The 25,795-nt window shown below is 43.8% G+C and overlaps 1 protein-coding gene across 4 annotated transcripts in view; it reads left to right on the forward strand.

Annotated features, from left to right (window-relative positions):
• PIBF1 (progesterone immunomodulatory binding factor 1) overlaps nt 1-25,795 on the forward strand; it is a 391,620-nt gene that overhangs the window by 56,354 nt on the left and 309,471 nt on the right. For all 4 annotated transcript variants that reach the window (XM_029603019.1, XM_029603020.1, XM_029603018.1 and 1 more), the window contains exons 5-6: nt 5,795-5,914; nt 15,398-15,531. In XM_029603019.1, the coding sequence (XP_029458879.1) occupies nt 5,795-5,914; nt 15,398-15,531 (254 nt within the window). The remainder of the gene's footprint in view (nt 1-5,794; nt 5,915-15,397; nt 15,532-25,795) is intronic.

Raw genomic sequence — 25,795 nt, forward strand, 5'->3', positions numbered from 1 at the left:
GGAGTCTGGGCTGATCCGGGTATGTACAGGGAAAGGAAAATTGGTTCTTACCTGCTAATTTTCGTTCCTGTAGTACCACGGATCAGCCCAGAGTCCCCCCCCAGGGAGAGTCCGCTCGGCCGGTGTTTAGCAAATTATTTTGCTGTAAGTTACATAATGCTCCCCTTTTCAGGGTAAGGATTTTGGGCATAGTTGGGTTCTCGTCAGTTACATGGTTTTCATTACCTCTGCTCTTAAGGGAGGTTGTTCAGGTAAAGTTATGGTTTTATCATTCTGCTTGGGTACAGTGGAACTCTGGCAGACTCTAGGTGGCACCTCAGGGTTATACGACAGAGTCCACAAAAACTTCTCTGTCTCCGCCTGCTGGAGGGGAGGTAAAACCCAGGAGTCTGGGCTGATCCGTGGTACTACAGGAAGGAAAATTAGCAGGTAAGAACCAATTTTCCCCTTTATAACTAAAACTACTGTCAGACGTGACCATAGTATGAAATAAAACTTTTTCCTCAAACATTTTTTCATTCCTACAATTTAAATTTTTAAGCATCTGCAAAAACCTAGCAAAAATGATCAGCATGAAATCTCAGTACTAGAAAAACACCTAGCACTGCTTTATTTAAAAGTTAATGATAAAAATGCTTGTACTATTTTAAGCTGGTATTATGCAAGTTTAATCCAAAGTGATTACATGAAAAAAATACATGACTAAAAGAAACTTATGGGCCAATTTTCAAAGAGTTTAGGCTCCTAATTTAGCCCTTTTGAAAATATATTAGGGCTGAATGCCTAAATTTAGGATTCTAGTTTCATTAGGCTCCTAAATTTAAAAAAAACCTAAAAAGTGCATGGTTATGGGGCAGTTAGAGCGGGGAAACACAATTAGGAGTTTAGCACTGATTTTCAGATCTAGGCATCTAACTCAGGAGCCAAAATCAAATCAAGAAAGGCCTACATTTAGGGGCCTAACTATTAGGAACCTAAATTTATGTGACTTTTTTAGCTGAAAGCTTACCATCTAAGTTCAGCTGAAAATAGCCTAACTTAGGGACCTAATTTCAGGGGGTCATTTACTAAAGGTTTTCTCCCATTCTGTGTCTATGGGGAAAATGCTTAGTAAATAGGGACCTTAGAGTCCTAAATTTAGGAGCTCAGCTTTTTTTTTTTTTTTTTTTTTTATCTGCCCCTTTAATTTTTATACAAGTACATCCAAGATCCAATAGAAGAGAAGCCACTTCACAAATAGTAATGTTCATTGAGTCCTCGCACCTCTTAGGCACTCAACTGCCTTCCTGCCAGCAGGAGGAAAGCAGAGCATTATACTGCCTTCCTTCTGGTCTTTCTGTTGCTTCTGCCATTGCTTTTCGTGGTTTCAATAGTTCATGTTCTGTAGATTGGCAGCATGTGCTGCACTGTATGGGACAATTCCTGTTCGTACCTCAGATCAGATCAGTCCAGACAAATGGGTTTTGCAACCCTACCAGCAAATGGAGGCAGAGAATAAAAACTTTTCAGGTACTGCTACATAAGAGTGTGCCACTTGCAGTCCCTCAGTATTTCTGTCTCTAGCAGCAGATAACCACTAACTGCACTAACCACATCCTCTGGCAATTAGTGTAGCTGGGTTCAAAAAAGGTTTGGATAAGTTCTTGGAGGAGAAGTCCATTAGGGCAGGGTGTTGCATACAGTGACTTCTTTTCTGCAGAAAGTGGTTTCATCCTTTTATCTTAACCATACTATTGAGCTTCCAGCCTTTCCGAAGTTGTCTCTGAACGCTTCTGTGGCAAAGGAGCTGCACTTATTGGATGTAAGGTGGATTCTTTTGTGGTACCTTAAGGTTACGAATCTGTTTCGGAGATCGGATCATCTTTTTGTTCTGTTTAGTGGAGCAAAGAAGGGAAATAAGGCTTCCAAGGGCACGATTGCCCAGATGGTTGAAAGAAGCAATAAGTACAGCTTATATCTGTAAGGGTAGATCGGTGCTGGAAGGGTTGAAGGGACTTTCCACTAGGGCGCAGGCAACTTTCTGGGCGGAATGTCATTTGATATTCTCCGCACGAGATCTGTTGGGCAGCAACATGGTCTTTTCTTCACACTTTTACCAAGCATTACTGCCTGAATGTGCAGGCGCCAGAGGCGGCGTCTTTTGAGAAAAGTGTGCTATGTGTGGATCTTTCGGGTTCCCGCCCAGTATAAGGGAGCTTGGGTACATCCCTCTTGTCTGGACTGATCTGGGGTACGAACAGGAAAGGAAAATTTAGTTCTTACCTGATACTTTTTGTTCCTGTAGTACTACAGATTAGTTCAGAGATCCTTTGCGAAAGACTTTCTAGCTTCTGGTTGTTAATGTGACAGTAAGTAGTTTTACACAGAGTTGTTAATGGTATATATAGGTTTATAGTTTCCTGACTGTTGCACAAGGGGTCCTGGATACAGGGGGCTCCAACTGTATTGCCCAGAGTTGATTTGGGGTTATTTGTTGGTATAGCCATCTTGACTTGGGTACAGGTCAATACTGAGGGGCTGCAAGTGGCACTCTGTTATGTAGCAGTGCCTGAAAAAGTCTTTATTCTCTGCCTCGATCTGCTGGTAGGGATGCAAAACCCACTTGTCTGGACTGATCTGGGGTACTACAGACATGAAAATTATCAAGTAAGAACAAATTTTCCTATGTTGTTCAAACTGCAGTCTTATGAATAATGACCAGGTTAAAAGACAGGAAACAGAGTAGGATTAAATGGCCAATTTTCTCAGTGGAGGGGGATTGGCAGTTGAGTGCCTCAGGGATCTGTACTGGGACCCATGCTTTTCAGTATATTTATAAATGATCTGGAAAGGAATATGATGAGTGAGGTAATCAAATTAGCAGATAATACAACATTATAAGCGGATTGTGATAAATTGCAGGAGGACCTTGTGAGACTGGAAAATTGGGCATCCAAATGGCAAATGAAATTTAATGTGGATAAGTGCAAGGTGATGCATATAGGGAAAAATAACCCATGCTTATAGTTACACGATGTTAGGTTCCATATTAGGAGCTACCACCCAGGAAAGAGATCTAGGCGTCATAGTGGATAATACATTAAAATTGTCAGCTCAGTGTGCTGCTGCAGTCAAAAAATCAAACAATGTTAGAAATTATTAGGAAGGGAATGGTGAATAAAACGGAAAATGTTTAATGCCTCTGTTATTTACACTTTTGGATAATAGAAGGACTAGGGGGGGGGCACTCCATGAAGTTAGTAAGTAGCACGTTTAAGACTAATCGGAGAAAAGTTTTTTTTTTCACTCAACGCACAGTTAAGCTCTGGAATTTGTTGCCAGAGGATGTGTTTAGTGCAGTTAGTGTAGCTGGGTTTAAAAAAAGGTTTGGATAATTTCTTGGAGGAGAAGTCCATTACCTGCTATTAATCAAGTTTACTTAGGGAATAGCAACTGCTATTAATTGTATCAGTAGCATGGGATCTTCTTGGTGTTTGGGTACTTGCCGGGTTCTTGTAGCCTGGTTTGGCCTCTGTTGGAAACAGGATGCTGGGCTTGATGGGACCCTTGGTCTGACCCAGCATGACAATTTCTTATGTTCTTATATTCTTATCCGTGGCTTAACCCAAGAGTGGTTTAAGATATTATCATGCATGAACTGTAATAGGTGTGAGGCAGGCATGATCTTCCAGTGATAAGTTACCCTCTTCCCTCACGGGACTGAAGTGAGAAAATTAACAGAGAAAGAGAGAATGAATTGCTGAACAGCAAAGGGTAATGCTGTGAATGAGGTTACTGGGATGCATCCCAAGCGAACGGTGCTAATTGTCGAGAGCTTTGCAGAACTCAGGAATCTGTATCCTGCAGCTGCCAAGTGCAAGCTGTGCTATGAGGCACAAGAGATCACAGTAGTTTTTTATTTTGTTTTATTTTAGCTATGCATGTATTTTGATTTTATAAATTGCTTTGTTTGTTTCTCTTACAAGCCATATATCAAGTTCAATAAATAATTAAATATCCATCAATGATATGTATACCATCTGCTATTGCTGGGCCTGGACTATGACTCCTTCAACTGCTTCAGTTGTGATTAGATGTCCTATAGGGGGTAGCAGTGCCTGGAAGGTGTAAGCCTTTGGAAAAGTGCCAGCTGGTAGGAGCCTGAAGCTTCGGTATAAGGGTGTGTAGTGAAGCTGCTTTTTGTCTAGGAGTAAGATGGTATCAAATTCTCAGCGCAGAAAATTGAGACTATTCTTTCCCCTCTTGCTCCTACAAGCACAAGAAAGCTTCCTTCCCCCTTCCCCCTTCCCCTACTCCGGTTCCTGAATCAGTCTTAGGTCAGGGTTCGAGCTTGGTGTGGAAGCCTTTGGCGCTGGGTAAGGCCCAGAGAAGAGCACCTAAATCACATAAGGGACCTCCTTCGGGGCAATCCCCCTTGGAGTCGCAGAAAGGATTGACACTGTTGGCGCATGCCTTCACCACTGTGGACCCTTCCTCAATTCTGAGATGGGACATAGCCTCATTGGCACGTATCCCATCATCCTTTGTAATGTGGAAGATCCCCATGGAGCAGTGCTATTGGTTTTATCCAGACCTAGGTCTGACCAGGGCTGTCTGTGTCTGCAGCTTGGAGCTTGCATTCTAGGAACAGTTTATACACTCATTGTGGCATACCAAGGTGTCGTGAATTTGTGTCTGAGCAGAGTGCTTCACCGCATAATCCCTGGAGTCGCACAGCAAGGAGGTACAGCCGGCATCGTACATGGACTAAGATGCTGTTTGGGAGATGTCAATGCAGCTGGTTTGTGGTGAAGGATGCAGTTTGAATTTGTCTGCTGAGAGTTAGCTTTAACCAAAGGTTTAGCTAATAGAGGAGGAACTCTGTGAAACTTGATAATTGCTTAAGGAAAATGTTTTCCTTTTGTTCTCTGCCTACCTCAAGACTTACGCCAGGAACAATGCCATTTAACCTTCAGAAAAAAACTTAAAACCTGGCTGTTCACACAAGCCTATCGCTGAAGGATTCCATATTAACCAACTCTCTCTCACCCTCCAACCCACCCTTCTCCCTCCCCGCACTCCCAAACTTTTTTCACTTTTTTCCCTTTTCCACTCGCAACCTCAACCCACCCTTTTCCCTCACCCCCGCCACTCCTCCCATCTGACATAACATGTATATTCCAGCTGTATGTATTCCATATATGTATATATATATATGTGTATGTATATGGAATATATATATATATGTGTATATGTGTATAATATGGAATGTGTATATATGTATATATGTGTATATGTTCCATGTGTGTATATGTTCCATGTATATATATTTCCATGTATATTTCCGCTGATTATAATCCATGTTTTCTGTATTATTAATTTATTGTTTTATGTTAATTTATAGTTTGTAATTTTGTTAACTTATTGTTCAATTACTTAATTCTGTCCTATCTTCCGACATCCATGTTTTTACTCTCCCTGTTTTAATGTAACTTCTCTTTTCCACTTATACGTTAATTGATTTTTCCCCTTGTTCTAATGTAAACCGGTACGATAAGACCTGGTCTTGAGTGTCGGTATAGTAAAAGAAGTTAAATAAATAAATAAATAAATAGGAAAATCCATCTTAAATAGGACTTATGAATTTGTCTCCTCAAGTACTGCCTAAATATATTTAAAAGATCTACAAGTGGCTACAGACTAGAAAATTAAAATTTGGAATTTCTAACCCACTGTTTTAAACACTGTATCTTTGTTATATTTTTTAAGAATTTGCTAATTTGTTTAACTGATAGTATTGCATTTGTTTTCTCAGGTTAGATTCTATGAAGTTGTACAGCCATTGCGGAACGAAATAATCGATCTTCAAATGAAAAGGAACAACCTAACAGAAGAGTTACACAGCTACCAACAACAACTAAAGACACTGTTGGGGGTTTGTACAAATTGTGTGTCTATATCTATTTATCTAGATCAGTGTTTTCCAATCCTCTCCTGGACGTATGCCTAGCTAATCTGGTTTTCAGGATTTCCACAGTGAATATGCATGAAATAGATTTGCAAACTTTGGGTCTCCAATGTATGTATCTAGATCTATCTTTCTTTATCTCTCTCTCATATATAAATAGTGGTCCATTTTTAAGGGGCTTAGATTTGGGGGGGGGGGCGGGCCCCAACTTCATAAGAACATAAGAAATTGCCATGCTGGGTCAGACCAAGGGTCCATCAAGCCCAGCATCCTGTTTCTAACAGAGGCCAAAACCAGGCCACAAGAACCTGGCAATTACCCAAACACTAAGAAGAACCCATGCTACTGATGCAATTAAAGCAGTGGCTATTCCCTAAGTATAATCGACCACTCTTCCAGGAAACTGGAAGAGTGGTCGAAGATATGGCAGCTGAGATTCAATGCCAAGAAGTGCAAAGTCATGCATATGGGGAGCGGAAATCCGAATGAACTGTATTCGATGGGGGGGGAAAGGCTGACGTGCACGGAGCAGGAGAGGGACCTTGGGGTGATAGTGTCTAATGATATGAAGTCTGCGAAACAATGCGACAAGGCGATAGCAAAAGCCAGAAGAATGCTGGGCTGCATAGAGAGAGGAATATCGAGTAAGAAAAGGGAAGTGATTATTCCCTTGTACAGGTCCTTGGTGAGGCCTCACCTGGAGTACTGTGTTCAGTTCTGGAGACCGTATCTACAAAAAGACAAAGACAAGATGGAAGCGGTACAGAGAAGGGCGACCAGGAAGGTGGAGGATCTTCATCGCATGACGTACGAGGAGAGATTGAAGAATCTAAATATGTACACCCTGGAGGAAAGGAGGAGCAGAGGTGATATGATACAGACTTTCAGATACTTGAAAGGTTTTAATGATCCAAAGGCAACGACAAACCTTTACCATAAGAAAAAAATCAGCAGAACCAGGGGTCACGATTTGAAGCTCCAGGGAGGAAGATTCAGAACCAATGTCAGGAAGTATTTCTTCACGGAGAGGGTGGTGGATGCCTGGAATGCCCTTCCGGAGGAAGTGGTGAAGACCAGAACTGTGAAGGACTTCAAAGGGGCGTGGGATAAACACTGTGGATCCATAAAGTCAAGAGGCCGCCAATGAAGAGTAGGTGACTCGCCAGAATGATGGCTACTGCCTGGAGACAATACCCTTATTCAATAAACATACACATGGTTACTGTGACTCCAACATCACTCTAAGCTTCAACAGCAAGAGGAAATGTGGAAAAAAGGATTTGCACTCTCAAAGACGGGAGAAGCTGGCTTGTTACGGCGGTTACTACCCCAAACCAAATATCCAAATTACTACCTCCACCTTCCTCTATTCCTGATGCCTTTCAACTAGCTTGATCACTCCATTCTTATACTTCACTTTCAATGCATATCCAGCATAGTTCTCTGCTTCAACAGCAGGGGAGAAGAAAAACTGTTACTTCACACATCCAGCAGAGCTCTCTGCTTAAACGGCAGGGGAGAAGAAAAAAGGATTCACACTCACAAAGCGGGGAGTAGCTGGCTTGTTACGGCGGTTACTACCCCAAACCAAATGTGCCTGATACTTCACTTTCGATGCATATCCAGCATAGCTCTCTGCTTCAACGGCAGGGGAAAATAAAAACTGATACTTCACGCATATCCAGCATAACTTCAACGGCAGGGGAGAAGAAAAAAGTATTCACACTCATAAAGCGGAGAGTAGCTGGCTTGTTATGGCTGTTACTACCCCAAACCAAATGTGCCTGATACTTCACTTTCGATGCATATCCAGCATAGCTCTCTGCTTCAACGGCAGGGGAGAAGAAAAAAACTGATACCTCACGCATATCCAGCATAGCTCCCTGCTTCAACGGCAGGGGAGAAGATAAACAACCAATAAGGGCTGTATAACATAATCTGGGTAAAAACAAATAAGCATGGGTGTAGCTTGCTTATTGCGGCGGTTACTACCTCTAACTAATCAAGCTAGATATTTCACTTGGATGCAGCTCCATCACCGCTCTCTACATTAATGGCGGGGGTGGAAGGGAATTAGAACCAAGAGCTAAGAGAAACAGATAAGTATGAGAGAAAAAATGAGGGAAGCTTGCTGGGCAGACTGGATGGGCCATTTGGTCTTCTTCTGCCGTCATTTCTATGTTTCTATATGTAATAGCCATTAATGGACTTCTCCTCCAAGAACTTATCCAAACCTTTTTTGAACCCAGCTACACTAACTGCACTAACCACATCCTCTGGCAACAAATTCCAGAGCTTTATTGTGCGTTGAGTGAAAAAGAATTTTCTCCGATTAGTCTTAAATGTGTTACTTGCTAACTTCATGGAATGCCCCCTAGTCCTTCTATTATTCGAAAGTGTAAATAACCAAGTCACATCTACTCCTTCAAGACCTCTGTCATATCCCCCCTCAGCCGTCTCTTCTCCAAGCTGAACAGCCCTAACTGTTGCAGTCTGATACTGCAGGCGAAGTAGTGGACCTTTGGGCCGGCCTACCTCGAGTGATAGGGTAGGCCGGGAGGCGGAGCCAGAGGCTCGAGGTGTTCACCCGGAAACCAGGAACCCCCCAGGAGGAGCCCGTAGGGTTCTGGCTCCTTGGGACTTGGGCAATAGAGATAGTCCAGTGACAGGAGTGAGAGCAAGGAAGTCCAAAGGTACATAACCTTCATTATGTTTTGCTACTCTGAGGTTAGTACATCTTTAATCAGGAAACAAGGAAGAAACAGGGAAGGGGTAAGAGGGGAAAAGAAGAGACAAGAAAAAGGGGTAAAGGAAAGGATGCAAAAAAAAGATAAATGGTTAAACAGAGGAAGAAAAATGGAGTAGCTTGGAAAGGTCAAGTGACAGACAGATATTTTAGAGACAAGAGGAAAGGCAGGGAGTGGTCGGAGGAAGGGAGAATAATGTCAGGGAGAAGCAGGGGAGGGGGAAAGCTAGAGAAACAGGAATGGCATGTGTATATAAATATATTCATTTTTGTATTTAAGTATTTTAAAAAAGTGCAACCTGATTTTTATATAAATTGTTAATTCACTAAATTGTGGAGAGGATTTGTTTGCTTTTAAATTTTCTCACAGGACAAGCAGGATGGTAGTCCTCACAAATGGGTGACATCGAGGATGGAGCCCACCACGGAAAACTTCTGTCAAAGTTTAACAGAACTTTGACTGGCCCCTACTGGGCATGCCCAGCAAGGCACTGACCCTGCAGCCAGCAGGGGTCTCCCTTCAGTCTTCTTTTTTCCGCGCAGCAGTTGCCACGCGGTGAAAGGAGCTCTCTTACCACGTTCCTGACAGGAATTTGGAAATTAATTTCTGAAGAAAATTTGCCCCTCAGGGGTCTCCCTTCGACAAATTTTTATCATTCTTACGGAATCCGGTAAGTTTTTTGCCATTTTCCATCGACTACCGTCGATTTTGGCCCTCGAGGCCTGTTGGCACTTACCGATCCCCAGGCTAAATTTTGGCTTACAGCCATGGCAACGGGATTCCGTCGTTGTCCGGATTGCACCCGGACTATGTCAATCACAGATCCCCACAGGGTTTGTGTTATGTGTTTGGGTAGTGAGCATGATGTCCTGACTTGCACCAAATGTGCCTTAATGACACCCAAAGGTCGCAAAGCCAGGATGGAGAAGATGGGGCTCCTCTTCCATGCACCCACCCCAACGCCATCGATAGCATCGACGTCATCGGAACCGGCACCGTCGAAGTTGCACCATCACCGTCAACCCTCCGGTGACCGTCCGCCATCGATCGCTTCTCGGCCGTCGACTCCCGTCCCTTCCCCGGATGGGCGAGGGGATCGGAAAGAAAAGCATCGCCATCGACGGCACAAGTCTCGGCCTCTCGAGGATCCAGAGCCATCGACCTCTGCTCAAGCCGAGCCACCGACTAAGAAGCCGCGATCAGACCGGACACCCTCCACGTCTCGTTCGCAGGCACCGAGGAAACCCTCACCCTCTCGGGGTATGGGGGCCGTGATCCCACCGGTTACGGTGGTCCCTCCGGCCCTGCCTCAGCCTCCCTCTCCCGTCGAGCCGGGTATTGTTACCCCTGGTCTCCGGGCAGAACTGGACCGGCTGGTCCAGGAGGCCATCGAGAAAGCGATGCAGAAGTTACAACCTCCATCGGCACCGTCTCCGGCACCGGTTCCGGTACCGCCTCCGGCACAGACGCCGGCACCGACTTCGCCACCAAGGAGGGAACCGACCACCGAGCCTTTGGTGCAAGCTCTAGCACCGCTACTGCGCCGCATGGAGGCACTTATGACGGCCCTTCCATCAGTGATTCCAGTACCATCGACAACACCACCGTCTCCGACTGGATTCTCATCGGCAGGAGAAACACCGTTCCGGATTCCCCCTTCCGGGGTGGTTCCATCGGTGCCTTCTGGTATATCTCCACCGATTTATCCTTCGGCTCCATCGATTCCGCGACCGGCACCGATTCCATCGGCAGCGCCGAAGCCCTCGATGCCATTCCTAGTTCCACCTATAGCACCGATTCCATCTAGATTTCAATCGATGCCTACAGAGCCTCAGCCAGGTCCTTCAGGGCTTCAAGCCCCACATGATCCCTACGATACCTGGGGTGGTGATGATGATACATCTTCTGACACAGATTTGCCTTCACCACCATCTCCTACAGAAAGTAGAAAAAGATCTCCTCCTGAGGATCTCTCTTTTATTAATTTTGTGAAAGAGATGTCAGAAGTTGTACCTTTTCAGTTACAATCTGAGGCCGATGACAGACACCAGATGATGGAACTACTTCAATTTCTGGATGCTCCAAAAATCATCGCTTCCATCCCTATTCACCAGGTGTTTTTGGATCTGCTAAAGAAAAACTGGGAATCTCCTTCATCTGTTTCACCAGTTAACAAGAAAGCTGACTCCACATATCTTGTCCAGTCAGCACCAGGTTTTCAAAAGCCTCAACTGGATCATCGCTCTGTTGTGGTTGAGTCCGCGCAGAAGAAGGCCAAGCGTCTTAAGCCACACTCTTCCACTCCACCTACCAAGGACAATAAATTCCTGGATAGCGTGGGACGGAAAGTGTATCATGGAGCTATGTTGATTTCACGCATAGCTTCATATCAACTTTACATGACTCAATACAACAGAGCCATCCTTAAGCAGATGCAAGACTATGCTGACACGTTGCCGGACCAATACCAGCCACAGCTTCAAGCCCTTCTTCATAAAGGATTTGAGGCAGGGAAGCATGAGATTAGAACTGCCTATGACATATTCGATGCTTCCACAAAGGTTTCAGCCACAGCCATCTCAGCCAGACGTTGGGCTTGGTTAAAGTCATCCAACCTTCGCCCAGAGGTCCAGGATCGTCTTGCTGATTTACCCTGCTTAGGCGACAATTTGTTTGGAGAGCAAATTCAGCAGATTGTGGCAGAGTTAAAAGATCACCATGAGACGTTGAAACAACTCTCATCTGTCCCACCTGAGGTGCCCTCCAAGCAACCACCAAAGAAGGACTCTAAGAAGTCGTTCTTTCGACCACGTCGCTACTATCCTCCATCAGCTAGGGCTCGTCCTGCACGGTCCTCCAACAGGCCTCAGCCTCGCCAGCCAAGAAAGCAAAGACCTACTGTAGCCCCACCTCCTGGGCCTGCGGCGGGCCTTTGACTTCCCTGTACTGAGCACATGCCAGATCCCTTTTCCACACATCCCTGTCGGGGGTCGACTGTACCACTTCTTACACCGTTGGAAACAGATCACCTCAGATCAGTGGGTGCTAGCAATTATCGCACAGGGTTACCACCTCAACTTCATAACTCTCCCGCCAGACTCCCCACCCCTTCAGGCATAGAGTCTAACCAGCCATTTGACTCAATTACAACAAGAAGTATCCCTTCTTCTACAATCAAATGCTATAGAACCCGTCCCTCCCTGTCAACAAGGGAAAGGATTCTATTCCAGATACTTCCTAATACCAAAGAAATCAGGGGGGCTACGTCCTATTCTGGACCTTCGGGCCCTCAACAAGTACCTTCAAAAAGAAAAGTTCAAGATGGTAACCCTGGGCGCGCTGCTCCCTCTGCTGCAAAAGGGGGATTGGCTGTGCTCTCTCGACCTCAAGGACGCTTATACCCACATTGCAATAACACCATCCCATCGCAAGTATCTGCGTTTTCTGGTAGGCCGCGACCATTATCAATACCGGGTACTACCTTTCGGTCTGGCATCTGCTCCACAAGTCTTTACCAAATGTCTCGTAGTGGTAGCAGCATTCCTCAGGAAGGAAGGTGTCCACGTCTACCCCTACCTGGACGATTGGCTAATCAGGGCCTCTACCCCTCAGATTGCTCAATCCTCCCTAAAATTGACAATTCACACACTCCTTTCCTTAGGGTTTCTTGTCAATTACGAGAAATCTTGCTTAGTCCCATCTCAAACCTTATCCTTCATTGGGGCAGACTTGGACACCTTACAGGCAAAGGCCTACCTTCCACTTCAACGAGTCCAAACTCTCATGTCCCTAGCTCGCCAGCTCCAGTCTCAACACACTGCCACGGCTCGCCAATTCCTTATTCTCCTAGGACACATGGCATCCTCGGTTCAAGTCACTCCCATGACCCGACTAGCCATGAGAGTAACACAATGGACTCTGCGACACCAATGGATTCAAGCTTTTCAGCCTCTGTCCTCCATAGTCACAGTTCCACAAGCGCTACGCCTGTCTTTAACCTGGTGGACGACTCAGGTCAACCTCCTTCAGGGCTTACCTTTTCTCCTACCAGATCCACAAGTAATCCTAACCACCGATGCTTCCCACATCGGTTGGGGGGCCCATGTGGACGATTTCCAAACCCAAGGGTTATGGTCACCAGAAGAAGCCGAACACCAGATAAATTTCTTGGAACTTCGAGCAATCCGCTACGCGCTCAGAACTTTCAAAGATCATCTATCGAATCAAATAATCTTAATCCAGACGGACAACCAAGTGGCCATGTGGTACATAAACAAGCAGGGAGGCACAGGTTCCTTCCTTCTGTGTCAGGAAGCTGCGCAGATTTGGGCAGAAGCCCTCTCCCACTCCATGTACCTCAGGGCCACTTACCTGCTGGGAGTAGACAATGTATTGGCAGACCAGCTGAGCCGTGTCTTCCAACCACACGAGTGGTCACTCGATCCTCTGGTAGTGACCTCTCTGTTTCACAAGTGGGGTTCTCCCCGCATAGACCTCTTTGCGTCCCCTTAGAACCACAAAGTGGACGATTACTGCTCTCTCATTCGGAGCCAGCACTCTCGGCCGAGGGATGCCTTCTCTCTCAAGTGGACGACAGGTCTGCTCTATGCATTCCCTCCACTTCCTCTTCTGTCAAGGATTCTCGTGAAGCTTCGCCAGGACGGAGGAACCATGATCCTGATAGCACCCCACTGGCCACGCCAGGTGTGGTTTCCCATACTCCAGGATCTCTCCATCCGCAGGCACATCCCTCTGGGAACGGATCCGCATCTACTCACTCAAAACGACGGATGCCTCCTCCATCCCAACCTCCAAGCCTTGTCCCTGACGGCATGGATGTTGAAAGGTTAGTCCTTCAGCCTTTCAACCTTTCAGATTCGGTTTCTCGTGTCCTGATAGCTTCACGAAAGCCCTCCACCAGAAGATCCTATTCATATAAATGGAAAAGGTACACATCATGGTGCACTTCTCAGTCCCTTGATCCCCTTTCCTGTCCAATCTCTAAGTTCTTGGACTATTTATGGCATCTATCGGAATCAGGTCTTAAAACCTCTTCCATTAGGATGCATGTCAGTGCGGTAGCCGCTTTCCATAAGGGTATAGAGGGTGCCCCTATTTCAGTACAACCCCTGGTAACACGCTTTCTTAAAGGCTTGCTCCATCTGAAGCCACCCTTACGTCCTCCGGCCCCATCTTGGGACCTTAATCTGGTTCTTGGTCGTCTAATGAAACCGCCTTTCGAACCTCTGTACTCCTGTGAATTAAAGTATCTCACATGGAAAGTATTATTCCTGTTGGCTATCACTTCAGCTCGCAGGGTTAGTGAGTTACAGGCCTTAGTCACCTATCCGCCTTACACTAAACTCCTGCAAGACAGGGCGGTACTCCGCACTCACCCTAAATTTTTACCTAAGGTAGTTTCTGAGTTTCATATCAATCAATCCATAATACTACCTATCTTTTTTCCCAGGCCCCACTCCAACTCTGGGGAACAGACTCTGCATACCCTAGACTGCAAACGGGCTCTAGCTTTTTATCTAGACCGTACAGTTGCTCACAGGAAGGGCACTCAATTGTTTGTCTCCTTCCATCCTAATAAGTTAGGACAACCTGTGGGTAAGCAGGCTCTTTCCTCCTGGTTGGCGGACTGCATTTCTTTTTGCTATCAGCAAGCTGGCATTCCCTTTCAAGACCGTGTAAAAGCACACTCTGTGAGGGCCATGGCGACTTCAGTGGCACACCTTCGATCGGTGCCGCTTCCTGACATCTGTAAAGCTGCAACCTGGAGTTCTCTCCATACCTTTGCAGCCCACTATTGTTTGGACAAAGCTGGAAGACAGGACTCCATCTTCGGCCAATCTGTCTTGCGTAACCTTTTTCCAACTTGAAGTACCAACACCCTTCCACCTTCCCGGTAGGGTGCGGATGCCCTTTACCAAATTCCACCCCAGTTGTTGTGCCTGTTGCACATCGTTGGGTACATTTGGTGCAGGTCAGGACATCCTCAGCTCGGTACTCACCCATTTGTGAGGACTACCATCCTGCTTGTCCTGTGAGAAAGCAAATGTTGCTTACCTGATGTAACAGGTGTTCTCACGGGACAGCAGGATGTTAGTCCTCACGAAACCCGCCCGCCACCCCGCGGTGTTGGGTTCGTTTTAGTTTTTACTTTTTTAGGCACTGCCTGTAGCTTTGAAAATCAGACTGAAGGGAGACCCCTGCTGGCTGCAGGGTCAGTGCCTTGCTGGGCATGCCCAGTAGGGGCCAGTCAAAGTTCTGTTAAACTTTGACAGAAGTTTTCCGTGGTGCGCTCCATCCTCGATGTCACCCATTTGTGAGGACTAACATCCTGCTGTCCCGTGAGAACACCTGTTACATCAGGTAAGCAACATTTGCTATATCAGTTTCTGTACTAAAGTATTTATTTGGAATACCTTCAATGTATGAATATCAATATTTGTTGCCTTATAGGTCCTGGGAAATACAGGCTACTTTGGAGTTTGTGACGCTTAATATTGAACCAACCAAAAAATGTATGTATAATTTCTTTTGGTTGTTCCAATATGTTATTGAAGCCTCTAAAGTATCATTTCAAGTTTGTTTAAGCATGTTAGTATTAATCATAGTACTCTCATCCAGAAAACTCAAGTACATTGGTTATGTAAGTATGATAAACTCTGAGGTATATACTTTTCCTTTCTAGAGTTATGAAGAGGAAAGAAAAAGTCGTTCAGAGCTTGAGGTTAGGTGTCAACGTTTGGCACTGGAACTAGCAGACACAAAACAGTTGATCCAGCGAGGTGACTACAAGCAGGAGAACTATGATAAAGTGAAAATGTAAGTGTATGCTCTCTAAAACATGCTTAACATTAGATAACATTTCAGATCATTGTATTAATATTACTAGCTGTCACTCTTTCAAGATTCACAGGACTGTTTCCTCCCCTGTGCAGCCCAGACATAGCACTCTCCTGCCTTGCCCTTCCCCCGTCCTGACCCAACACCATGCCATAACTCTCATTGCTCTCCCCCCACCACCTGATTATTCTTCCCCTTTCCCCTTAAACTCTCTGGCCTTCTCTGCCACCTGCGAGTCCTGCAAGATTTACAGGGCTTGTGCGCCAGCATCCTATCTTTCATGTCGATCGTCCTTTCGTCTCTCTCTGGTGGCACACTCTATCCCCCTTTCTACCTTGTCACATCTGGCCAGCGCAGATGCTGTGGCAGCCAGAGCCACACATCACAGTGGGTATGCATGCATATGCATATCCTGCTGATCATAGTGGACAGACCCCAGCCTAAGCATTTTATATTTCTCTTCATCCTGCCAGACCAGTCCATACGTGTAGGTTATGTTCACCTACTAGCAGATGGAGATAGAAGCTAAAAGGCTTGCTGGTGTCACCCATATAGGCTCCCGTGCTGACCTCAGCCTGTCAGTTTTCTCTGTCTCCAGCAGATGGTAGGAGTACATCCCATGTTGTGAATGGAGCCCTTGTTTAGGCTGGGTTTACCTCAGGAACCACCCTCCAAACCTGAAAGGTTTGGAGGGTGGTTCCTGAGGTAAAAGTTTCATATTCCCTTGGTTTGAGCACAGCCCTAGACCAAAGTGCTTTCAGTTTTTTGGATTTGGACTTAAGACTTGGTTTGTGGTTGCTTCCCTTTTTCCCTACCCCTTTGTCGTCCTGCCATCCTCTACGATCTTCTCTTATTAAAAAAAAATATCAGAAAGACTTTGCAGTTATTTTAATTCTCTTTGTTGGTCCTTCTGCCTGAGCCTGTGTTTGTCGATTTTTGGCCACCTAAAGTTTAAGGAAAAAAAAGTCTTTGCTTGGTCAACAAATGAGAATTGCATTGATTTTTAGAGGCTTTTTTCCTCTGGCGCCCCACAGTTTTCAATTTGGCAGAAGAAAGGGAGAGCTATAGCAGCTTTCATTGAGCACATGAAGAAGTCCAAGCTCTGCTTGGCTTGTGGCTCATTCCATCAGTTGGGGGAAGGAGGTACTCTCAGCTGCATGTATGGACAAAGAAAGGGAGTTGGACAGTGCAATGTGCTGGCTGCCCTGGGGATGACCACATCAGTGGATCAGAGGCTGTCTACTCCTGCCAGCTGGTTAGCTGCTGCAGCGGGAAAGATAACCATTTTGGATTTGTGGCGAGTGGTTGCTGATCTGGAGCCTCCATTGTTAGTGCCAACTAATACCGTCAGGGCTGTGTTTCTGCAGCATTTAAAGGCACAGCATTCACATTTTCAGATTTGGTTCCTCCTCTTGTTTGGACATCAATTTCAACCAAAATATATGCATCGTGTTTATGGGGCAGCGTTCTGCCCCAGGGCCACCTTCTGTGATGCTTGTTTCCCAAGGGACTGGGCCTGGGATGTAAAGGAGCAAGGAGGGAGGAAGAAGAGGACTTGGGGGATGGGAAGTTCTTCAACTCTGATGGCTCTCTTGTAGACGTTAGGGATTTAAAGGAGAGTGGCAGTGAAGAGGAATTGGAGGAGGGAGAATATCCTTCTGAGGAGAAGGATAGTTCAGTGGTTAGAATGTTTCATATGGATGAATTCCGATCTTAATTACACAATCCCTATGGGTGTTGAACATTTCTGAGGAGGGTCTCAGTTTTACAGAGGACCCCATTTAAGTATTTGGAAGCCTTTGAAGTACTTCTCTTCACACAGGTCTGTTCAGGATTTGATTGATTTGGAGTAGGACACTCTCTTGAAGCAAATTTTAAGGTCAGGAGAACCCTGGCAATGATGTCTACTCCAACTATCACAAGCGAAAAAGGAGCTGAGGTTCTCTAAAGTAGATACTATACTTTGTGGTATCACTAAGAGAACCACAATTCCAGAGGAGGGATGTGCAGCTCTTAAGGGTGTGTAGGACAGGAAAATTGTTGTGGTGCTTAAGCAAGCCTTTGAAGCTGCTAGTATGGTGCTTCATGTGGCAGTCTGTAGTTCTAGCATCGCAAGATCAGTATTGCATTTGTCTCAGCCAGTGGCATCGACCAAACTGTGTTTTTGGGAGGACACAAATTTAACATGGGTGGGCTGTAGGCATGCTGGACTGAGACCTACTAGTTGTATTCTTATTGATAAATAATATATACTGAACCCTACAGTGGCTTTCTAAGTAGTTTGCAACAGCTATTATGCATCGTGTGTGAAACTTTAAAACATTTTACCTCAATTATTTCAAGCACTTACCAGAATTAAAAATTCTTTATTAATCTGTATTAAATTTATTTTATATTTAGTGCAGTTTATAAATGCACAGGTATGTCTTGTAAAAAGCAAAGAAAATAAACATGTAATCAATCATGTAGTAAAACAAAAATGTATTTTTTGATTTTTGTTTCATGAATTCGCTTTGCAGAAAACTGGAAATCATAACTACAATAAAATAGCATTAATCATCAGAACAGGTACAGAGCTAGGCCAATTCACATTACAGCCAACATGAAAAAAAAAATCTAATTCTGGTGTTAACCTCAGTAAAAAATTCTCTCCACTGCTATTTTGAGAAGTAACACAAACTCCTGCAGAGAGAGATGTCTAGAACCTTGCCATACCGTACAGTCACAGCACTGACTCTCAGGACTCAAATAGCAACCTTATGAAAAAGCAGCAATGCAAATACTACACCAGGCCCTAGAACATCACCTACTGGAGTAACAGAACAAGCTGGACTGCTAGAGAGAAACTATGTGCTAGCAGAAATACTGCATTTCAGTCATACATAGGCAAAACAGAAACAGACTACAAATTAGGAACAGAAACATGCGGACAAAACCTAAATAGCCTGAGAAACTAGACTCTGAGCAGTGGAATTCTGAAGAAAAAGCAAAATACAAAAATATAAGAAATGCACATTCTCGAAGATGGCACATTCAAATTGCTAAAAATATATATTTTTTTTACCTTTGTTTGATCTTTGCATTTTTCTAATCAATACGTCCCAGTCTTTTTTTTTTTTTTTTTTTCCCACTTCTCCCTTGTCTGTCATTTCCTAATTCCTTTTCAGGGCCTCTCTTCTCCTGCTGTCGTCTTCTCTTCTTCCCTTACACGGCTTATGTTTTCTGTCACAAACTCCCTCGCAAACACAATCTCTCTCTCTCACGTGCTCTTTCCCTCCCCCCAACATGCACAAGCTCTCACTAACATGTTCTTCCATACACACAAACAAGTTCTGACTCTCTCACCCTCCCCCCCAAGCTCCCATTCTTATACACATGCACACCCAGGATCCTATTCTTATACACACACACACACTCAGGCTCCCATTCTTACCCACATCGACTCCCATTCTCTCTCACATGTACACGGCCAGGCTTCCATTCTCACCCCCACACACACACACACACACATCCAGGCTTACCCATGGCTGCAGCACTTGTCTCAGCACTTTTAGAAACATTTATTGGCAGGCAGTAGCTCCTCTCTAGATGAAGCAACTCAGTGGGAACAAGATTCAGCCTTCTTGGTGAATGCATTCTTTGATTTAGTTTGCACTTCGGCCAGAAATATGGTGTTGATTGTCTTGGCCAGGCATTTACTGTGGCTGTGCAACTGGTCAGCAGATTCAATTTCTAAAAGTAATTTCATCAAGCTACCCTTTAAGGAGAGGTTGCTCTTTGGAGAGGATCTGGAAAATTTGGCAAAGGCTTGGGGAGAGTCTGAGGTTCCCAGATTTCTGAGGGTAAGCCCAAAGAACCTGCACACCAATTCCAGTCCAGGAATCGCTTTAGAGACTTAAAGAGAAGTATATCAGGAAAGTTTTCTGCAAGTCAAAAGACTAGACCTTTTGGTAGATTCCAGTTCTTTCAGAACTCCAGCAGAGGTGCTAAGGAAATGGATTTTGGAGGTGCAGGACTTTCCTAAAGCTCCCAATGAAGGTCTTGGAGTCCAGCCTACAGTACTCCAGATAAGATGTTTGGCAGATTTTTCCTGGAGAAGGGCCTAAATCACTTTAGACCTGTGGGTGTTGGAGTCATTCGAGATGGATATGGTTTCCCCTTGTCTAATTCATGTAGAAGTTTGGAGACAGTAAGATCAATGTTCAGTTTACTAATACCTCATTTGACCCTGGTCCTGATTACACAGTGGGGTCAGGTGAGATTTTTTTACTTTGTGGTCCCTACGAAGGAAGGTTCTTTTTGTTCCATCTTAGACTTGAAACAAGTTAACAAAGCTCTAAAGGTTCCCCACTGTTGAATGGAGACTTTACAGTCCGTTTTAGTGGCAGTGAGACAAGAATTCCTTACACTGCTTAATTTGATGGAAGAGTATCTGCACTTTCTTATCAAAGAGAATCATCAAAAATATTTTTTTGTGGTGATGGAAGGTCATTTTCAATTTTGGGCTCTTCCCTTTGGCTTGAGCACTGCTCCAAGAACCTTTTCCAAGATCATGGTAATGGTGGTGACAGCACAACATAGAGAATTTTGATGCATCCTTATGTGGTTGACTGGTTAATCAGAGAAAAGTTGCCTCAGGAGAATGAAGCAACTACCTTCAGAGTAGTCTAGTTACTTCAGGACCTTGGTTGGGTGATGAACTTCACAAAGAGCAAGTTACAGTCTTCTTAGACCCCAGAATATGTTGACACACAGCAAAGTAATGTCCAGTTAATGTTGCAGAAGATTCAGGAGCTGCAAGATCAGGTGCAATTGTTGTTCATCATGAGGAGACCTTCGGTGTGGTTATCTTCAAGTGTTGGGTTCCATGGCAGCAGCCTTGGATATGATTCCTTGGACTAGCGTGAATATGAGGCCTTTTCAGAAAGCCTTGAGTTCGAAGGTCCCAACTGGATAACAAAATTATGCAATAAGACTCGTTCCAGAGCAGACGAGATTGTTTAGTTATTAGTGACCGACAATATGGAGAAAGGGGTTGATCTAGAGTCCTCCTCTTGGATCACAGTGACAATGTATGTCAGCCTTTTTGGTTGGGGAGCACTTTATCAAGGTCTGGTGAAGCAGGGGATTTGGTCTGTAGAAGAGGCCAGATAGTCTGTCAACCATCTAGAGACCAGAGCAATACATCTAGCTCTTATCCAGTTTGCGCCAATTATCCAAGGTCAAGCAATCAGAATGCTGTTGACAACCTAACAGCAGTGAGACTTGTGAACCACCAGAGAGGGATGAAAAGTTCTCAAGTGTCCGCAGAAGTGGTTCTGCTCTTACCTCGTGCAGAGAAATACATAAGGGCCATTTTGGCTTCACATAGTTGGGGTAGAGAATATTCAAGTGGATTTTCTAAGTTGTAACCCATTAGATCCTGGAGAATGGGAGTTATTGCATAAATCTTTTCTTCATATTGTGGATTTTTGGGGGAGACTGGTAATACACCTGATGATTAGCAAAAACACAAAGATAGAAAAATTCTTTATCAGAAGTAGTGAAGTAGGATTGTCTGGGTTGGATCCATTGATTCAGGAATGGCCTGTAGAAGGCCTACTTTGTGTTTCTCCCAGGGCCACTGGTAGGCAGAGCTCTGCAGAGGATCTCAAAGCATCAAGGACATGGCCCTAATAGGCTGAGACACCTGTGGTATGAAAATGTAGTCAGTCTGCTGCACAGAGATGCCATGAGGTTATCTCAGAACAGAGTTCCACTTTTATCAGGGGCCAGTGGAGCCCAAGAAATTGGATCGATTTTATTTTATGGCCTGGCTCTTGAAAGGTCTCAGTTGAGTAGGAAATAGTATTTCAGTGATATGGTGAATATGCTTTTGCGGGCTAGAAAGACTTCTACTTCCTTGGCATACTTTGAGATCTGGCAGATTTTTGAGAAATGGCACTTGGAATGGATGGTATACACCCCTTGGTTCTGAAGGAACTAAAAAAATGAAAATTCACATCTTTTAGTAAAAATTTGTAACCTATCATTAAAATCATCCATTGTACCTGAAGACTGGAGGTGGCTAATGTAATCCCAATATTTAAAAATGGCTCCAGGGGTGATCTGGGAAACTACAGACCAGTTAGCCTAACTTCAGTGCCAGGAAAAATAGTGGAAAGTGTTCTAAATATCAAAATCACAGAACATATAGGAAAACATGGTTTAATGGAACAAAGTCAGCATGGCTTTACCCAAGGCGAGTCTTGCCTCACAAACATGCTTCACCGTTTTGAAGGGGTTAATAAACATGTAGATAAAGGTGAACCGGTAGATTTAGTGTATTTGGATTTTCAGAAGACATTTGACAAAGTTCCTCATGAGAGGCTTCTAGGAAAAGTAAAAAGTCATGGATTACAAACTGGCTAAAAGACAAACAGAATGTAGGATTAAATGGACAATTTTCTCAGTGAGGGGAGGCGGCAGTGGAGTGCCTCAGGGATCTGTACTTGGACCTGTCCTTTTCAATATACTTATAAATGATCTGGAAAGGAATATGACGAGTGAGGTAATCAAATTTACAGTGATACAAAATTATTCAGAGTAGTTAAATCACAAGCGGATTGTGATAAATTGCAGGAAGACCTTGTCAGACTGAAAAATTGGGTATCCAAATGGCAGATGAAATTTAATGTGGATAAGTGCAAGGTGATGCCTATAGGGAAAAATAACCCATGCTATAATTACACAATGTTAGGTTCCATATTACAGCAATGGGCTATGAACCAGGAGACCAGGGTTCAAGTCCTGCTGTCTCTCCTTGTGACCTTGGGCAAGTCAGTTTACCCTCCATTGCCTCAGGTACAAACTTAGATTGTAAGCCCTCTGGGCATAGGGAAATTCCTACAGTACCTGAATGTAATCCACTTTGAAGCACTGAAAAAAGTGCAAAAAGCGGAATATAGATCTAAATAAATATTAGGAGCTACCACCCAAGAAAGAGATCTAGGCGTCATAGTGGATAACAAATTTAGTGTGCTGTGGCAATCAAAAAAGCAAACAGAATGTTGGGAATTATTAGAAAGGGAATGGTGAATAAAATGGAAAATGTCATCATGCCTCTGTATCGCTGCATGGTGAGACTGCACCTTGAATACTGTGAACAATTCTGGTCGCTGCATCTCAAAAAAAGATATAGTTGCGATGGAGAAGGTACAGAGAAGGGCGACCTAAATGCTAAAAGGGATGGAACAGTTCCCCTATGAGGAAAGACTAAAAAGGTTAGGACTCTTCAGCTTGGAGAAGAGACGGCTGAGGGGGTAAATGATAGTTGTTTAGAATCATGAGAGTTCTAGAACGGGTAAATGTGAATCTGTTGTTTACTCTTTCGGATAATAGAAGGACTAGGGGGCACTCCATGAAGTTAGCATGTGGCACATTTAAAACTAATCGAAGAAAGTTCTTTCACTCAACGCACAATTAAACTCTGGTATTTGTTGCCAGGGGATGTGGTTAGTGTAGCTGGGTTTAAAAAAGGATTGGAGAAGTTCTTGGAGGAGAAGTCCATTACCTGCTATTAATTAAGTTGACTTAGAAAATAGCCACTGCTATTACTAGCAACAGTAGCATGGGATAAACTTAGTTTTTGGGTACATGCCAGGTTCTTATGGCCTGGATTGGTCTGACCCAGTATGGCATGTTCTTAGGTTTGGCAATGGTTTGGCCCTTAATTCCTTAAAGGTTCAAGTTTTGGCCATCGCCTGCTATTGAGGGCCGGGTCTGGGTAGAACTTTTTCTCACCCAGATGTTTCATGGTTTCTAAGGGGAGCAAAGCATAATAGGCCTCAAGTGAGAAATTCAGTTCAATCCTGGAATTTGAATCTGGTGTCATCCTTTTTTTGACAGGTCCTTCCTTTCAGACTGTGAAGAAGATCTCAGTTAAGCTGTTTACTCTCAAGATAGTAATTTTGGTAGCAATCTCTTCGGCTAGACAAAGTTCTGCATTGCAAGCTCTGTCAGGCAGAAATTTTTTTTTTAATCTTTTTTGAGAACATGGTGACTATATGTAGTTTCTTCATTTCTTCTGAAGGTAGTTTTTGCCGTTCCACCTTAATCGGGTAGCATGTCTTCCTTCCTTCTGTAGGGAAACATATGGGGAAGAATATACACAGCTTTGTTTGGACATCAGAAAAATTCTTTGATATTTCAAGGTCATTAATAGTTTTAGGAAGCCAAATCATCTATTATGTTTGGCAGGGCTAGGAAAAGTGAAATAGTGTCAAAGGCTTCATTGGTACACTGGATTAGTGGTCATTCATTCAGCCTATGTAAATGGGGCTCATCTTCTACCAAACATTGGTGTAGGCAAGCTTGGGGAGCACATTTTGGTGTCTTGTGTTCCCACACAAGGGCTAAACTCACTCTCCAAAAGATAAACTTGCTTTATTTAATTTTTCTCTGTCTGCTTTTTGAAATAGAATTTCTTAATCTGTGCATGCTTGAAGAAATGTTGCTGCTAATACTGTTGGCCGCTTTCTCTTTTTTTCTGGTATTGAGTGCTTCAGAAAAACTTTAGCTCTTCTACTTGTTTAAATTTTTTATAAATGCATTTTAAAAACTAAGGCTACTTTGTTATAGAATCTCTAGAGGCACTAACTTAGGCAGTAGTTTAGGGATTCATTTTGGGTAGTGTACAATTAAATGCATTCCAGGATCCTCAGCTGGCAGAAATGCAAACCAGATTTTCGGTGCCATTAAAGAACAAATTAAGGATTATGAAATTGATGATGTTATCCATCTGGGCACCAATGACCTTGCTAGAAACATTCAAGCAATACAGAGAGATTTCCAGTCTCTGGGGAAGCAGCTTGGACATGTGCCAAAGACCATTGCCTATTCAGAAGTGTTACCTGTTTCTAGAAAGGCATGGGAAAGGCTAAGCTATATAGACCAATACATGGCTCAAAACCTGGTGCAAAGAAGATTTTGTTTAAAGTGCATTCAGAGAGTATTCAGACCCCTTCACTTTTTCCACATTTTGTTACATTACAGCCTTATTCTAAAACGGAAAATAAGCATCCCTCCCCCCCAATATACACGCAATACCTCATAATAACAAAGTGAAATCAGGTTTGTAGAAATTTGTGCAAATTAATTTAAACAATTAGGAGGGAGGTGTGAGGTCAGAGTAGAAGCAAGGAGCAAAGAAAAGCTATTCTGCTCCCTATTTTGCACCCTTTCCTTCTGTCGTTCAGAGACATGAATGGAGGAGGTGATCCTGGAGCAGAGAAAGCAGATCCAAAAAGGCTGTGCATTTGCCCTTCTTCTCTGTTGTCCCTTGTCTGGGAAAGGAGTTGGGGTGCAACAGCATTAATAGTGCTTAGGGGTGGCAAAACGCTAAATTATTTTCTAGTAACAGGTTTCCAGTGTTGTGTTTGAACTCTTTGTGGACTCTGGAGTGAATACCATCTGGTTCTAGTGATGTTACTCTAGTTTGTCTATTCTACTATATTCTTCATTATCTCAAAGATTTTATTTGCTTAGAATTATCACCATCAAAGAATGTTTCCAGTATGGGTATTTTTCCAAGTTAAGCGATTTCAGATCTGGATTTAGCTGTGGATTCTAGTCCAGTGATAGAGGGAGTAAGTGGGAGGATAAGTTCTGATTCAGGTTCTGTAATGTCGGTACTTGGTCTTCCAACTATCAGTAATTTGGATGAGTTCATGCCAGCGTCCTCTTATATCAGATTTTGCTTATTTACTGAGCGTACTCCCTGAAAATGTGGTTGGTCACTTACTGAAGGCCAAGTTCCAAGATGTAGGAAACATTTGATTATTACTCCCATTGTAAGAAGTTTAATTTTAGATATGTTAGTATGTTCATTATAATCCCTATTGTTTATATTCCCTGTTTGTCCAAACTGATGGAATGAGCAGTTTATTCCAAGATTGCATCCTATTAGGATGAGCATGAGAGTTTGGATATTGATCAAGCAGGTTCCTGTGCTAATCACAGCATGGAAACAGTGCTGCTCTCATTGCAGAATGATTTACTTTGCCTTGTGAATATGGATTAGTGAGCCTTTCTGATACTTTTGGATATGCCAGCGGCTTTTGATCTAGTTGATCATGTGTTTTGTTAGAACTGTACCAGCTCTTGGAGGGGGGGGTATTAAGTTTTCAGATGGTTATCTTCATTCTTGCTGGATTGGAGGGTCTTAGTTTCTGCATAGGGGTCAGTCTCTGTCTCATTGGCAGTA

Source organism: Rhinatrema bivittatum, chromosome 5, assembly GCF_901001135.1.
Source record: "Rhinatrema bivittatum chromosome 5, aRhiBiv1.1, whole genome shotgun sequence".
Classification (NCBI taxonomy): domain Eukaryota; kingdom Metazoa; phylum Chordata; class Amphibia; order Gymnophiona; family Rhinatrematidae; genus Rhinatrema; species Rhinatrema bivittatum.